General features: G+C 36.4%; 1 protein-coding gene across 1 annotated transcript in view; it reads right to left on the reverse strand.

Annotated features, from left to right (window-relative positions):
• Positions 1-18,430, reverse strand: part of FAM185A (family with sequence similarity 185, member A) — a 78,170-nt gene that overhangs the window by 18,615 nt on the left and 41,125 nt on the right. The window contains exons 6-7 of the mRNA XM_010848086.1: positions 9,164-9,259; positions 5,108-5,242 (exon numbers count right to left, since the gene is read on the reverse strand). Of these exons, the coding sequence (XP_010846388.1) occupies positions 5,108-5,242; positions 9,164-9,259 (231 nt within the window). The remainder of the gene's footprint in view (positions 1-5,107; positions 5,243-9,163; positions 9,260-18,430) is intronic.

Consider the following 18,430-nt stretch of genomic DNA (forward strand, 5'->3'; position numbering starts at 1 on the left):
AGCTCTGTGAAGAATACCATTGGTAGCTTGATAGGGATTGCATTGAATCTATCCAATGAGTCAGTTCTTTGCATCACATGGCCAAAGTATTGGAGTTTTAGATTTAGAATCAGTCTTTCCGATGAATATTCAGGATTGATTTCCTTTACAATTGACTGGTTTGATCTCCTTGCACTCCAAGGGACTCTCAAGACTCTTCTCCAACACCACAGTTCAAAAGCGTCAATTATTCAGCGCTCAGCTTTCTTTATAGTCCAACTCTCACATCTATACATGACCACTGGAAAAACCATAGCTTTGACTAGACGGACCTTTGTTGGCAAAGTTATGTCTCTGCTTTTTATTATGCTGTCTAGGTTGGTCACAGCTTTTCTTCCAAGGAGCAAGGGTCTTTTAATTTCATGGCTGCATTCACCATCTGCAGTGATTTTGGAGCCCCCCAAAATAAAGTCTGCCACTGTTTCCACTGTTTCCCCATCTATTTGCCACTAAGTGATGGGACTGGATGCCATGATCTTTCTTTTCTGAATGTTGAGTTTTAAGCCAACTTTTTCACTCTCCTCTTTCACTTCCAACAAGAGGCTCTTTAGTTCTTCGCTTTCTGCCATAAGGGTGGTGTCTGGATATTGAGGTTATTGATATTTCTGGTAATCCTGATTCCAGCTTGTGCTTCATCCAGCCCAGCATTTCGCATGATGTATTCTGCATAGAAGTTCAATAAGCAGGGTGACAACATACAATATACAGGGTGACAATATACAATGTACTCCTTTCCAAAACTGGAACTAGTCTATTTTTCCATGTCCAGTTGTAACTGTTGCTTCTTGACCAGTATACAGATTTCTCAGGAGGTAGGTCAGGTGGTCTGGTATTATCATCTCTCTAAGAATTTCCATAGTTTGTTGTGATCTACACAGTCAAAGGTTTTGGCATAGTCGATAAAGCAGAAGTAGATGTGTTTTGGAGCTCTCTTGCTTTCTCGATGATCTAGCAGAGGTTGGCAATTTGATCTCTGGTTCCTCTGCCTTACTTTCTAAATCTAGGTTGAACCTCTGGAAGTTCATGGTTCATGTACTGTTGAAGTCTGGCTTGGAGGATTTTCAGCAATACTTTGCCAGCATATGAAATGAGTGCAATTGTGCAGTAGTTTGAACATTCTTTGGCACTGCCTTTCTTTGGGATTGGAATGAAAACTGACCTTCTCCAGTCCTGTGGCCACTGCACAGGACTGTGCAGTTTTCCAGATTTGCTGGCATATTGAGTGCAGCGGCACTTTCACAGCATCATCTTTTAGGATTTTAATTAGCTCAATTGGAATTCCATTACCTCTACTAGCTTTGTCCATAGTGATGCTTTATAAGACCCACTTGACTTTGCATTCCAGGATGTCTGGCTCTAGGTGAGTGATCACACCATCGTGGTTATCTGGGTCATGAAGATCTTTTTTGCATAGTTCTTCTGTGTATTCTTGCCACCTCTTCTTAATATCTTCTGCTTCTGTTAGGTCCATGCCATTTCTGTCCTTTATTGTGCTCATCTGCATGAAATGTTCCCTTGGTATCTGTAATTTTCTTGAAGAGATCTCTAGTCCTCCCCATTCTATTATTTTATTTGTTTGCGTTGATCCAGGAAGAAGGCTTTCTTATCTTTCCTTGCTATTCTTTGGAACTCTGCATTCAAATGAGTATATCTTTCCTTTTCTGTTTTGCCTTTCGCTTCTCTTCTTTTCACAGCTATTTGTAAGGCCTCCTCAGACAGCCATTTTGCTTTTTTGCATTTCTTCTTCTTGGGGATGGTCTTGATCCCTATCTCCTGTACAATGTCATGAACCTCATTCCATAGTTCATCAGGCACTCTGTCTATCAGATCTAGTCCCTTAAATCTATTTCTCACTTCCACTGTATAATCCTAAAGGATTTGATTTAGGTCATATCTGAGTGGTCTAGTGGTTTTCCCTACTTTCTTCAATTTAAGTCTGAATTTAGCAATAAGGAGTTCATGATCTGAGTCACAGTCAGCTCCCGGTCTTGTTTTTGCTTCTCCACCTTTGGCTGCAAAGAATATAATCAATCTGATTTCAGCGTTGACCACCTCATGATGTCCATGTGTAGAGTCTTCTCTTGTGTTGTTGGAAGAGGGTGTTTGCTATGATCAGGACTAAACTCTATTAGCCTTTGCCCTGCTTTATTTTGTACTCCAAGGCCAAATTTGCCTGTTACTCCAGGTAGCTCTTGACTTCCTACTTTTGCATTCCAGTCCCCTATAATGTAAATGACATCTGTTTTGGGTGTTAGTTCTATAAGGTCTTGTAGGTCTTCATAGAACTGTTCAACTTCAGCTTCTTCAGCATTACTGGTTGGGGCTCAGACTTGGATTACTGTGATATTATAACACTTTGCCTCAGAAACAAACAGAGATCATTCTGTCGTTTTTGAGACTGCATCCAAGTACTGCATTTTGGACTCTTGTTTGACCATGAGGGCTACTCCATTTCTTGGTCCTGAGCCAAGAGCTGACTACAAATACATTCCTTGACATGGCCCTGCCCACCAGTGACAAGTCCCAACTCCACCCACCAGTGGGCAGGCACCAGTTCCACCCACCAGGAAGCCTGCCCAAGACCTTAGGCCAACTTCACCTCCCAGGAGGCAGATACTAGAACCAAGAAGAACTACAATCATGAGAAAAACAAACCATGAACATGGAAAGTTAGACAAAATGAGATAGCAGCAAAATATGTCCCAGGCAAAGGAAGAAGATAAAAGTACAGAAAAACAACTAAGTGAAGTGGAGACTGGCAAACTACCTGAAAAACAATTGACAGAAATGATAGTAAAGATGGTCCAAGATCTCAGAAAATGCGTGGTACACGGACTGGACTGAGAGGATACAAGACATGGTTAATAAAGAACTAGAAGCCTTAAAGAATGGAGATGAACAATATAATAACTGAAATGAAAAATACACTAGAAGGAATCAAAGCAGAACAAATGAGGCAGAAGAATGAGTAAGTGAGTTGGAAGTCTGACTGGTGGAAATCACTGCTGTGGAACGGAATAGAGAAAAAAGAATGAAAACAAATAAAGACAAACTCAGAGATCTCTATGTTAAATGCACCAATATTCGCATTATAAGGGTCCGAGAAGGAGAAGAGAAAGAAAAAGGGAGGAAAAATATTTGAAGAGATAATAGTTTAGGATTTCTGTAACACAGGAAAGGAAACACTCAAGTCCAAGAAGTAAAAAGAGTCCATTATAGGATTAATCCCAGGAAGAACATACTGAGACACATATTAATCGAACTGACAAAAATTAGAGAAAATATTAAAAGCAACAAGAGAAAAGCAACAAACAACATAGAATCCTCATATGGTTATCAGCTGATTTTTTCAGCAGAAACTTGGCAGGCCAGAAGGAAGTGGCATGATACATTTAAAGTGATGAAAACGGAAAAACCCATGACAAAGAATACTCTACCCAGCAGGGCTCTCATTCAGATTTGATGAAGAAATCAAAAGCTTTATAGACAAGCAAAAGTTAAGAGAATTTAGCACCACCAGGTCAGCTTTGAAACAAATGGTGAAGGAACTTCTCTATGTGGAAAAGAAAAGGCCAAAATTAGAAACAAATTACAAATAGGAAAGCTCACCAATAAAGACAAACATAAAATAAAGATAGAGAATCATTCACACACAAATATGATATCAAAACCAGCAACCATGAGGACAGTGCAAATGCAGGATATTGGAAATGCATTTGAAAGTAAGAGACCAGCAATTTAAAACAATCTTGCATATATATATCAAAACTTCATGGTGATTTCAGTGTCTGTCTCAATTACACTCTGGTAAGATGTAAAGGAGAAGTTTACCAGCATTACTTATTACTTTATTTTTTTACTATATAAATGTATTATCCATACCATAAATATTTTCTGAGGTAGTATCAGTTATCAGTATAGCCAAAGGTAATTAGAAAAAACGTGGAAAAACTTTACATATTTTTGGAATTAAGAATTTGTCAAACTAGAAGATCAAGTTTACAATGCGTACAATACCATACCAAACTCCTACTTCTTTATTACAATTATACAAAGTTAACTTCATATCTTACAATATAATATATGTGTTTACAGTTCAAACTGAAGAACACAAGTTTGAACTATGTGAATCCACTCACACAGATTTTTTAAAAATAATACATATGACATTACTACATGATCTGCAGTTTGTTGAATCTACAGATGTGGAACCACCAATCTGGAGGACTCACTGAAAAGCTACAGCTGCAATTTTGACTTTGCACTCAGGTAGGGGACCAATGACCACAATTTCTCTGTCATTCAAGGGTCAACTGTAATTGATTTTTAAGACCAAGAATTAGAAAGCAACTATGCCAGAAAATAAAAAAAGAGAGATTTTTGGTTATAGTAAAAAACACAGAAAATAAAATTTACCATTTTATTTTGTTTTTTATTATAATCAAAAATTAGTCATTTTGTCAAATTATAATCATTTTAACTATTTTAAAATCTACAGTTTAGTAGTGTTAAGTATATTCACATTGTTGTGCAACAGATCTCCAGAACTTTTTCATCTTTCAAAACTGAAACTTTATACCTGCTGAACAACTCCCCATTTTCCTCTCTCTCTATTTTGATTCTTTACATATCCCATGTAAATGTAATCAGACATTATTTGTCTTTCTGTGACTGGCTTATTTCACTTACTGTAGTGTCCTCAAGGTGCACTGATGTTGTAAGCATATAACAAGATTGCCTTCCTTTTAAAGGCTAAGTTCGCACACTCATGTTCATGACAACATTATTCACAGTAGCCAAGAGGTAGAAGCAACTCAAATTTATATTGATGGATGAATGTATAAATGAAATCTCTTTGATAGGAAAGTTTCTAAAATCTACTGTATCCAATGACAGGACTAAATGCCTGCAATTGTATTAGTGATAAGCAGCTGGAAGAAAATGTGTCAAACATCACTATGTGACAACAGAAAAGAATAAAAGACTAAAGCTGCAGTTAAGTAGCATATTTCTACTTATAGATGGACAATGACTATTCATCTTACATATCAAAATGCAGTCTCCTTACCAGTAATTATCACACCATCATCTCTATGAGCTTCATTCATTTCTTCAACATGGACATCTGAGTTCACATCAATCTCTTTCCCTGATAACTGTAAATAAGCTTGAAGAGAAGATGGAACCTTGACAAGAATAGAGCCTGTGATGAATTTAATGGAGAGCTTATTTAATGCAAAGAAATAAAAAGTACTGCAGACTATTATAAAAATTATTTAAAGAGTAATATTGCTCCCAACAGTCTGTCTTTACTCATCAGTATATTTGATTTAAATAGCAATACCTTTTCCTCAGTCTCAGGTGGTCAACATCTCTTATTCCCAAGGCAATCACAGTATCTTTTGTCAAGAATATGAGCCACTAGGCCATCATGAACTACTATTTCTTCTTTTGCCAATAGTCTTAGTCCACTTGTCCAATACCAGAAAAGTGAGTTTAATAGACATGCAGCTTATAGACAGAATTTACCATTAATTGAGCATTTACCAAGAGCCAGACACCTTCATTACATCATCTTTTAACTTCCCTCTCAACTTTATGAGGTATTACTGTAATCCCAATTTTACAGGTAAGAATTTGCTCAAGTTTCCATGACAGCTATTGCTAGAATCAAGATCCATTGCAATGACAACAAGCCAGCACTCTTAATCATTGCAGTATTTCATACACTGCTACCTCACTGTATTACCAGACTTGTGATCTCACTGATCACTGTAACATAACTAGAACCCTGAGCTCTTATGCTTTCAATAGTACCTTGTTTGTGGTGGAGGGGAGGGTCAGTAACAAAAATTTAAAAAGGAATATTTAGATTTCAACTCACTAATGTTTCTTTTAATGGATTACAGACTTCTTTTGGGGTACCTGAAGCAAGACACTCAACTTTATTTCTACTACAATCTTACCAAAACAACAACAAAACACCTGTTAAGGAGGAGTCATTTTTCAAAACAATTACATGGGTTGCAGTGAAAATTCACCAGTACATTCTCATTTCAAGAGTTTTCTTTCTCCATTTCTTACATATCAAATAAATAAGAGGCCCTTCCCATAAAACAGTAACCTCATCTCTGTCCACAAAGAAGGTCAGGATGACAATTATTGTGAATGTTGTAAAGATTTCTTCTAGAAGGCTTTTGTTTATGGGTCATTGTGTGCTTTCCAGTTTGGTTAACATCAGCTTACGTTTCCCTAAGTAATTCTGTATCTTCTCAACCTTTCTAATGGGAGCTGGAAATCTGGGGTTAAAACTGATGAACTTTAGTATTTAGTCCTCAAAAAGTGGGGAACAAAGCACATTACTACAATTGGTTTATCTTATTTAAAAAACAAATTGCTTTTCAGAGTTTCAATGTCAGCTACTTAAATAGAAGCTGCCCACAAAAACAAATTATGAGGGCTTTAGGAAAACTCAAAAGCAAACTAGGAAAATGTCAGGATAAATAGAAGATACATGTTCTTCTACCAAATATACTTTAAAATGTAGAAAATAATGGATTTTAAAAACCTTTTCTAAAGGTTTTAAAACTTTATCTCTAAATACATCAAATGTGGTAATTTTAAAAACATTTTTTTCTGTTCTTAAATAAAGGGATTGTAAATCTATGGGAGTCTTAAAAATGTTAAATGATGCAAAGAGTTCTATCCTTATCTCTCCACAGCCTTAAAGAGCAAAAACTATCACTATCAAAACTCCATTCCTACCTGTGAATGAAGTTTCACAATTTTTGAAAGCTCTACCCTAAGTGCCATCTCTAACACTATCTTCTTTAGAAAGGGCAGCACCTATTATATCTTCAACCTCTTTTCACTTCAAAAACTGCTTCATGGCTACTGACATCAATACTATATTTTGAAAATTAAAAAGTGAATACTAACAATAGCATCATTTATTGAAGGGATATTATATGGTTAAGATTAAAGGCTTTATCAAGGAAAAATTTTAAGTGGAAAAGTCAGTACTCAGATGCAATTCTGACTCTCAAGCCTAAACATAGCCTTTTCAAATGAATTCATCAGGTCACCATGTTAACTTTCATAGGAAGAGAGGAAATAAGCATTGTGACAGTTTTTTTCACCTGGCAAAATGACTACAGGGGCTGAAAGGACAGCGAAGGAGACTCAAGTGGCTGGCTTTTAAACCTTTCAGCAAGACAGTGGCAGAGCTGGAAAGGATTCCAGATGTCTTTACTCACTAGTAAGCAACAGAATTGTGAAAACTTTCCATCACTTCAGAAAGTTAGTGCTCCCAAGTCTAGTGAGAATTAAGAGACCTGAATTAAGATAGAAAACTTTGTTTCCAGTTATCTTTACGCTCCTGCCAGTATCATGGTCCCAACAGGAGAAAACATAAAATTGTAATTCCAATCAAATCTTGCAATATCATGTGCTATTTCAGTAAGTTACTGGAAAAACAATCCAAATAATAGTTAAAAATACTTCAAGTGGATGAAGATTAACAATGCTTTTTGTTTGCTTTTACTTTTTTGCCCATTCATACAAAATAGTAAATGATTTCCATGTAAGAGCTATCCAAAACTATGTTTTTACTCTGTTACTAGTTACAGTAAATGTAGTAACGGTTTTTCTCCTTGGGTCTTCACAATTTAAGAATGCAATTATATGAATTTTTTGACATTTACAAAATATCCTAAATAGTATTACTGAAGCTCTTAGAAATGTAGTGAGAACATAATATTATCTTATTTAAAAGGAAAAAAATGTGATCTTGAGAAATCAAATAATACCTGTGTATCAGCAATAACTTCAGTTTCACATATTTATGCTTGTAGTTTCATTTTGATACTGAGAGCCTCATTGAACAAAAAAAGTACTAAACCAATATGATAAAGAAATTACTAACAGGAACAAATGGTCTCTATGGAGGTTTTTCCTTGTTATAAACATAGCCATGTTCTCGCCTACATGCAAGAGCTTCCAGATTTTCTCTAAAAAATTTTTTATACAGAGGTATGGTTCTTAACTTTCCGAACCCAGATCACTTAAGCCCCTATAGCCAAGCTACTTCAAGTCCCCAAGTCACTTATCACCATGCATGTGTACATCTATGTGCATGCATGCATACAAAGACTTGCATATTCAGCCTTCAGGTGATTAAAAAGTATATAATTTTTCATGAAAGACTTGAACTCTTAGAATAGACTATTTGTATTAGAAATAAGATTACAGAAAGAGACACATCATAAGTCTGAAACTACAACAGTCCCCAGTCTTTTCGGCACCAGGACAGATTTTGTGGAAGACAAATTTTCCACAGACCGGGGTCAGAGGGTGGTGTTTCAGGATGATTCGAGTACATTACATTTATTGTGTACTTAATTTCTATTATTATGACATTGTGATATATAATGAAATAATTATACAGCTCATCATAATGCATAATCAGTGGGAGCCCTGAGCTTGTTTTCCTGAGATGAGGCCAAAACACAAGGGATGGGGAGTGACTGTAAATAGGGATAAAGTTTTGCTCACTGGTCTTTTGCTTACCTCCTGCTGTGCCGCTCAGTTCCTAACAGACCTGGGACCACTACTGGTCCATGGCCCAGGGATTGGGGACCCCTGCTACCAGAGACTTAGTTAATCACTTTAGAGGACCTTCTTGGTGACACATTTATTTTAGGATCATACCTTTAAAAGTATTATTCTAGTATAATGGCCTGAGAAGCCCTCTTACAAGGGAGCAGGAAAGCTACCAAAAGAATGTATGAAAACTCTTTCCCTCCAAAGAGTATTTATTTCAGACATTAAACTGAAAAATTCCAAAATAACAGTCAATAAATTACAACATTTTTGTTTGTAATACAAAAAAAAAAAAAAGAAAAAAAAAAGATAGTCTTCATGGCCATCAATTCCAAAAGTTTCAAAGATCATTGGTCTAGAGGGCCAGTATTTATTTCAGTCTTTAAATCAGGTTCTAACAGAGAAAAATTTTATTTGAAATCTCTGTCAGTGTAGATAAGATAATGTGACCATCTGTTTCCTGAATGTTACATAAAATCTTCCTAATATCATATGTCAAAATAAAACATTCCACTTGGCTAACCTTTAGGGACTTTCAATTCCACTTTTCCCAGTTGGCTGACATAAACATCTATGGCACCCTGCTGAGCCAAGGCATTCAGACATCCAGAAGACGAATCTAGGAGGAAGAAAGAACCATAAGCATAATCATTCTTATCTGAGTAACTGGAATTATAAACTTGAAATAAAAGGCTCTACTTCAGCATTAGGATAAGGAGCTAAGAGTCCTGAAGGTTTCCTATTTTCCTTGTCACCATACCATGTTTTGCTTTAAAAATGAAAACAGAATCAGAGGTCTACAAATCTACACTTAGGTAACTAATAAGAAAATCCCTATGTCTGCAGTAACCTCCAAAACTTAACTCTAAACATGTTTAATCTAAAACCCAACTCGTAGGAAGGATATTATGGAAGTAATGACAACCCAAACCATTAAGCATCATTGACACATTTAGTTTATTATCAACTTTCAATATTTACTAAAGAATTCTATCTCACATACAGTCACATAGAAGTAGTAGCAAAGTTAATAAAAATAAAAACTCTTATATTTTCTTCTTTTAGCAAATGAGCTAGTACTAAAAAGTGCAGCTAACAGTGAAAGACTACATTACATAAGGTTTTGTTGCATTCGTTAGAGGGATGTGGAGGGGAAGGAATGACATGAAAAGTGGGTGAAGTTTATTTATATCTAAATATTTCAAGTTTTGGGAACTGAACAGATTATCTTTAAGTCAAGGGAAGAAAATCATAATTAAGGTGGTCCTGGTTTGCCACTCAGATTTCCCTTTGTCATCACTGAACCCAGTTTTCAATCATCCAATGTTTCAAGTTTCAGGGAATGCTGACAGGTAAAGAAGTAAGATGACTGTGGTGAAGAGTCGGTACTGTGTAGCTTCTCCTTTTTCGTCCTTTCCCATAGCAACAGAACTTTTGAGTTTTTCTATTCAATTGTCCTTTCTATTAATTTGTCTATTTGATTGTCCTATTTGAAGATCAAAGCGTATTTTTTAGCGAGATCTCATAAAAAGCGTATTTTATTAGGCGCTTGTATTACTTCAAGGTAGAAACAAATTAGGGAGTATGGTGAAAATACTGCCCCAAATTATACACTTTTTACAAAATGTGAAGGAAAAAAATTTGTATAATCACAAAGGAACCATCATTCTTCTTTAAAATAAATGTTTAAGACTTTAAACAAAGACAAAAACTTGGGAATAAATAGTTTAAAATGTGACTTCAAGATAATTTATAATAATTTATCTCTAACCTATATTCAAAATGCCATTTATCAGATTCAATGTATTTAATTTTTAAGTGTTCCAAGTGAACAGTGAAGTTGGGAAGTTAAGCCACTGGAGATAAATGACATGGAGTAGCTAGACAAAGGCAGAAAAAGCAATGGCAACCCATTCCAGTATTCTTGCCTGGAAAATCCCATGGATGGAGGAGCCTGGTAGGCTGCAGTCCATGGGGTCACGAAGAGTTGGACACAACTGAGAGACTTCACTTTCACTTTCATGCACTGGAGAAGGAAATGGCAACCCACTTCAGTGTTCTTGCCTGGAGAATCCCAGGGATGGCGGATCCTGGTAGGCTGCCATCTATGGGGTCGCACAGAGTCGGACACGACTAAAGCGACTTAGCAGCAGCAGCAGCTGGACAAAGATGAGTATTTCTCTCCTCGGGTACCAAGAGAAACTCCTATAAAAACCTATTCAATCAATTCAATTCAATGCAGTCGCTCAGCAGTGTTCGACTCTTTGTGACCCCATGGACTGCAGCATGCCAGGCTTCCCTGTCCATCACCAACTCTCGGAGCTTGCTCAAACTCATGTCCATGAAGTCAGTGATGCCATCCAGCCATCTCATCCTCTGTCATCCCCTTCTCCTGCCTTACTGCATCCTAAAGAAAAACTTCTTACTGCATCCTAAAGAAGCCAAGTAAAAATATATTATGGTAAAAAAAAAATCTACAAAATGTATATTACCCCAAGCTGAACAAAGTAAAATATTTGAAACAATATTTAATTTCTTGCTTTTACTAGGGGAAATCCACAAAATTTTTATATAGCTCATAAACAATGCTTTTCACTTCTGTTTCTCTTCACATGGGACATAAACAACAGCTAAGTAATTATATCCTAACCCATTAATAAATTATACACTCATGTTATCAGTTTTGAGCTCTAATACTGGCCCACCCACTGGAGGCTATCAAAAAAATTAAAATTCAAGATGTGTTTTCAAAAGAGAAAGCAAAGGTAATATTTTAAAAGCTATGTAATGGCAATCCACTCCAGTATTCTTGCCTAGAGAATCCCATGGACAGAGGAGCCTGGTGGACTACAGTCTACCAGGTTGCAAAGAGTCGGACATGACTGAGCAACTTCACTTTAATACAAATGAATGGAACTAAAAATTAATTACCAAGAGTCAAATTAAGGCTTCATTCATAGAATTTCATTTTTTGGAGATTCACAAAACAGAGAAATTCTATTATAGATTTTGAAAGAAGCCTTAAGGAAAAAAGCGTTAGAGATTAAGTGAACAAAAATTACTAGTACAGACAGTGACCAGAATAAATAAAATCCCACAGAGAGTTTTCTATCACCACAACTTTGGAAAAAGATTGTGTTCATTTGACAGAGACCACTGAGTCTTCCTGGAAAATTACACACACAAAAGGGAAAAACTGATGTCAGCTACCAGGCTAACACTACATATAACCAAATAAATAGATATTTGTAATATATACTCTGCTATTAAGCAAAGAATAACAACTAAGCTCAAAAGGCTAAAATTCCAAACTTTTCTATTTTCTTTCAGATAAAGGGAGAATTCTCTTGAAATTGTTCAAACACATTCAGAAAGTTCTTCTGAATTTTTATAATTTTACCTCATTTCAACATGCAGATAACTAAGGAAAAGCAACACAAAAGATAATGATTTTGCAATTTGATTCCTATACTTCCAAAGCTACACTAATTTCAAGAACAAGGAACAAAGTTTATATACAGGATGTAAAGGATTTGTAAAGACAGAATTTTAAGGTCACTTTGAGGAAAATTTTCTAAATTAATGTCCTGCCCCTAGGTATTCTATGTTAGGAAGGTAGCTTATAGCAGGCTGGGCTTATAAGAAACACATAAGGCAACTGCTATTACCAGCCCCCCCTCAAAAAAAAACTATGAAAATATCCCTTTTTAAAACATATAATTTCCAGTACACAGCTTCTGGCAGTGCCTTCCAAAAGAGGGAACATAGAACAGGCAAAGTAAGGCTGGATGAGCAACTTCTATTTCACCATTATCTGCTATCAAGCCCTGCTTTCTCCTACTGACTTTTTAAAAAAGGAAGATGACCAGGTATTCCAGAGAAAAGATACTGTTTTTAAAAATATTAGTCTAGGGAAAATTAGGATGAGGATGAGATGGCTGGATGGCATCACCGACTCGATGGACATGAGACTGAATAAACTTCGGGAGTTGGTGATGGACAGGGAGGCCAGGCATGCTGCAGTTCATGGGGTTGTAAAGAGTTGGGCATGACTGAGAGACTGAACTGAACCAATTTTTTTTTTTTTAATATAACTTCAGCTTCTAAGAGAGCTCTAAACCTATTAGGGAAATTGGGAAGAACAGGGTTTTTCTATGTAGCTGCTGCTGGTGCTACTAAGTTGCTTTAGTTGTGTCTGACCCTCTGCGACCCCATAGACGGCAGCCCACCAGGCTCCCTCAATCCTGGGATTCTCCAGGCAAGAACACTGGAGTGGGTTGTCATTTCCTTCTCCAATGCATGAAAGTGAAAAGTGAAAGTGAAGTCGCTCAATCGTGTCTGACTCAATCATGTCTGACTCTTAGTGACCCCATGGTCTGCAGCCTACCAGGCTCCTCCGTCCATGGGATTTTCCAGGCAAGAGTATTGGAGAGGGTTGCCATTGCCTTCTCCGTTTGTATGTAGGTTAGAATGTATATATAAAATCCAAGTGATTGTGGAGATCACCTAAGAAGCAGATCAATTATATTATCTAAACTAGATTTAAAGGATCATAATTACATGTATTCCTCTTAAAAGGAACCATGGAGATAACACAATCTATTTTCCTGAAATTAGACAATATAATACCTGTATCATCTTTAGTCTCTTAATATTCCAATTTGATAATATTGTATAGCTTTTTCTCTACATCCATTCCAATATTTTGAAACCTCTGGTAGACTAACAAATTTCCTTCTCAGGTACCTAAATCACTTTTTGTTTCTTTGTAATTGTTTTGCTTCTGCTGATATCAATTTCTCAAAACTCAAGTTACGAAGTGACTTTAATTAGGTTGTCTTGATTTGCTGAGCTGCCTCAACTTTGTCCAACAAATCTTCTGATTTAAGGAAAACAAAAATCAACCAATCAAGAAATTTCAAATAAACATTACCCACTTATCACCTTTGGGATTAAGGTACCAGACCCAACATTTCTCCAGAATCATAACAACAATGGTCTTTAGATTCTATAGCAGGGTCGTCAAATTACAGTCCACCTCTTATTATTAATAAAGTATTACCGGGACACAGACACATCCATTTGTTTGTATACTGTCAATGGCTGCTAGCATATTAAAATGAGAATGCTGCGGAGTATTCATAGACTACGTGGCTCACAGAGTCCAAAAATTTTACTATATGGCTCTTTACAGATAAAGTCTGCTGCTCCTAGAACAAAACATTCTAAGAAAATGAGCTTCTATCCCCACAAAAAACCCACAATGTTACATTTGTTTCTATTTAAGACAAAGATTTACCAATCTAGTAAAATCAGTTCTTTTTTCTAAGACTTCAGTAATGTACAGATAGGTACACAACTCTTGCTTACAGAAATGAAAAAGATTGTTGTCTCAGGGCAGTTCTGACTCTTCATTAACCCTGACTGCTTACTATTTTCTAGCACTAACAGAGTTGTTTCCATCCAATTTATTAAAGTGAGAAACAGCATATCACAAAATAAGTAACAAGGACTATCATGACTTGCATAAAGATTATGTCAGCTTATTTGTTTATATATTTAATCTTTTACACAGTATGCTCTTATTAAACAAAAGCTGATTTTTTACTTACAAAAGAGCTCAAGTGGGCTCCTGATGAATTGTATGGCATCTCCTGCTCTGGTTGTCAGTAAAAATGGGATCTATTCCCACAAATCAGTGACTTAGGTCCAGATATATTCAAAGGAAGAAACCTGTAACAGGATCCAAACAACTTTGATTTCTGTATAAATTCTGGATGAATTCTGCTGTGCTCTCCTCTTACTTCCACTCTCATTCTCCTTCCCTCCCTTCTTTTTTCTGATTTAATACTCAATATGAAAGCATATTTTGAAATAATAGTACAATGTTTTACTATTTTTTTTCATTTAATTAAATGTCAGGAATATCCTTCTATAATGTATACTACAGACCTAAGTATATTGTTAAAGGCTGAAGAACATTCACTTTATGACTGTAGCATACTGTATTTAGTTATTCTCTTACTGGGAACAACCTAAAATGTATACTTTCTTTTGCTATTAAAAACAGAGATGATATATACATATATCACGTATATATCTTTATATCCTCATGTATATCTCCTTATATCCTTACCAGACTCTCTCCTTGAGATAAAGTTCTAAAAGAGGAAGTGCTAGAACAAAGCAAATGTAGACGCTACCAATTTTAATATACATTTACAAACTGACTTACATAATGATCAATTTATATCTGAACTAACAATTGATGGGAATCCCTGTTTCACCCTAACTTTCCCAACAATGGATATTATCAATGTTTTAAGTCATGACGGTTTATACTTAGATGCTTTTGATTAGCAGTAAGGTGAAACAACACTGTACATGTATATTCTGGGAACTGCTTGTTCATGTTTATCCATGTTCCCATCCCACTAAGTGTTCCTTTTCCTCTCATCATCATGTGTGAATTGTACACACATATGGACAGAGATTACATATGAATATATATATTCAACTTCATTTTATAAGCATAGTGTAATCCTAATAACAAAACCTACAGAGATTTTACAAAATAAAAAATCACAGATCAGCATTCATCATAAACATGAATATAAAATCCTTGACAAAATATTAGTAACTGGGCTTCCCTGGTGGTTAAGTAGTAAAGACTCTGCCTGACAATGCAGGGGACATGGGTTCAATCCCTGGTCTGGAAAGACACCACATGCCATGGAGCAAATAAGTCCATTCGTCACAACGACTGAGCCCATGCATCCTGGAGCCTGTGCTCCACAATAAGAGAGATTACTGCAATGAGAAGCCCGCACACAGCAACTAGAGAGTAGCCTCCACTTGCTATAATTGGAGAAAGCCCACATGCAGCAACGAAGACCCGGCACAGCCATAAATAAAATAAATAAATAAATCTTAAAAAAAAAAAAAAGAGCAACCTCAACCCAACATGTATAGATAGGATCAATTCAGCTCAGTCGCTCAGTCATGTACAACCCTTTGCGACCCCATGGACTGTAGCACACCAGGCTTCCTTGTTCATCACCAATTCCCGGAGCTTGCTCAAACTCATGTCCACCAAGTCGGTGATGCCATCCAACCATCTCATCCTCTGTCACCCCCTTCTCCTCCTGCCCTCAGTTTTCCAAGTTTCAGGGTCTTTTACGAGTCAGCTCTTCGCATCAGGTGGCCAGAGTATCGGAGCTTCAGCTTCAGCATCAGTCCTTCCAATGAATATTCAGGACTGATTTCCTTTAGGATTGACTGGCTTGATCTTGCAGTCCAAGGGACTCTCAAGAGTCTTCTCGAGCACCACAGTTCAAAAGCATCAATTCTCCAGCGCTCAGCTTTCTTTATGGTCCAACTCTCACATCCATACATGACTACTGGAAAAACCATAGATTTGACTAGACAGACCTTTGTCAGTCAAGTAATGTCTCTGCTTTTTAATATGCTGTCTAGGTTTGTCACAGCTTTTCTTCCAAGGAACAAGCATCTTTTCATTTCATGGCTGCAGTCACCATCTTCAATGATTTTGGAGCCAAGGAAAATAAAGTCTGCCACTGTTTCCATTGTTTCCTCATCTATTTGCCATGAAGTGATGGGGACCGGATGCCATGATCTTAGTTTTTTGAATGTTGAGTTTTAAGCCAGCTTTTCACTCTCCTCTTTCACTTTTATCAAGAGACTCTTTAGTTCCTTTTCACTTTCTGCCATAAATAGGATACTACATCATGATTAGGTATGGTTGATCCGAGGAATACAAAGTTCAGTTCAATTCATTCAGTTCAGTTCAGTCCCTGGGTCGTGTCCGACTCTTTGTGACCCCATGAACCACAGCACACCAGGCCTCCCTGTCCATCACCAACTCCCGGAGTCCACCCAAACCCATGTCCATTGAGTCGATGATGCCATCCAACCATACAAGGTTAGTTAACATAAAAAATCAATGCAATTGATCATTAATAGAGTAAAAAAAGAATTAAAAAAAGTCATTTCAATAAATACAGAAAATACATTTGACAAAATTCAACATCCATTCATGATCAAAGGAAAGAAAAAAAAAATCTTTCAGGAAACTAGGAATAAAAAGAATTTCCTCCGTCTGATAGAGAGTATCTATGAAAAGCCTGCATAGCTAACATCACACTTAAAAGGGAAAACACTGAATGTATTCCCTCTAATACTGGATACTAGGACTGGGAACAATCTGCCACTATTATTCAATATTGTGCTGCAGAACCTTCCTAGCCTAATAAGGCAAAAGAGAAAAAAAAGGAAAACAGATTGGAAAGAAAGAGATAAAACTGTATTAATTGCAAATGGAATGACTGCCTACCTAGAAAAGAATTCTGGATTCTAAAAAATACACTATTTAGAATAAATAAATTTAGCAAGGTCACAAGAAACATAGTCCATGAATAAAGGTCATTTGTATTTTTTTTATATACCAGCAGCAGACCATTAGAAAATGAAATTTTCTAAAATTCCATTCATAATGGGGTCAAAAAAGCAAATTTAACCAAAGATATCTCAGAGCACTACACTGGAAACTAAAAAACAAGGTAAGAGAAGTTAAAGATATATATAAATGAAAAACGACACTTTGCTTATGAAAGACTTGATTTTTGTGAATATATCTTCTCTGCAAACTGATAAACTCATTCCACGTAAGGGCTTGCGCTGGCTGTCCTCTATATCCATGGAGCTGTGCATCCAGAATTTTACATGCCTTTTCCCCATTATTCTGACCTTAATTCAAGTATCTCTTCTCCAGACTCTCCTTGATTACTGAACAAAGCAGCTTTCTTTCTGCTCTATTACATTACCCTCTCTTATTTATTCATTACACTATGTGAAATTATCTTTTGTTATTCACATACTTATTATCTTTCTTCTCAGCCCAAAGGTGAACATGAAGACAATATCTTTTGACCAACATATTCCCCAGTATCTACATGAGCTCCTGGTATGGAGCGGGCACTTGGTAAATATATGTGGACTAGTTTTTGCCATATCCAGGGCTGTCTTCAAATGCTAACAGAATTTTAAGACCAATATAAACAGTGACATAATTTATACTTTCTTCCAAAGTCTTAATAGAGATATTCAAAGATATTCAAAGGAATTTAAGAAATGAACACTATTATTAAGGTTAAAACATTGTGGCTTACTGTCTTATAGATAATAAAATGAAAGAAGAAAGAGAAAGACACTACCCACTCTTCCTACCCCCATCCAGATTAGTTTGTGTGTGTGTGTGTGTGTGTGTGTGTAAGTCACTCAGTTGTATCCAACTGTTTGCTACCCCATGGACTTTACAGTCCATGGAATTCTCCAGGCCAGAATACTGGAGTGGGTAGCCTTTCCCTTCTCCAGGGGATCTTTCCAACCCAGTGATCAAACCCAGGTCTCCCACATTGCAGGAGGATTCTTTACCAGCTGAACTACCAGGGAAGCCCTTAAAACTTAAAACGGTTAATCATTTATACAGAGTGAAACCATCTTCAAAGATGTAAATTACTGTTCATTTCATCCTGGCTGTTGCTGTTCTTTTTCCGTATGGGTAATAATGCATTTATTTCCGATTTTAGAAAGAAGGGTTTTCCCTTTATGTTCCCACATTTCCATCCAACAATAATACTAGCATTATCAAATAAGTATTTCTCAAATTCTCATCTGCCTAAAGGGCCTGCTAGTGGGCAGTGAAACTCACTGTGTCTCCCAATTGGAAATATTCCCTTTCTTTCCTTCCCTTCCCTTACTGCTACAAACT

The sequence above is a fragment of the Bison bison genome, unplaced genomic scaffold (genome assembly GCF_000754665.1).
Source record: "Bison bison bison isolate TAMUID 2011002044 unplaced genomic scaffold, Bison_UMD1.0 scf7180017864260, whole genome shotgun sequence".
Classification (NCBI taxonomy): Eukaryota; Metazoa; Chordata; class Mammalia; order Artiodactyla; family Bovidae; genus Bison; species Bison bison.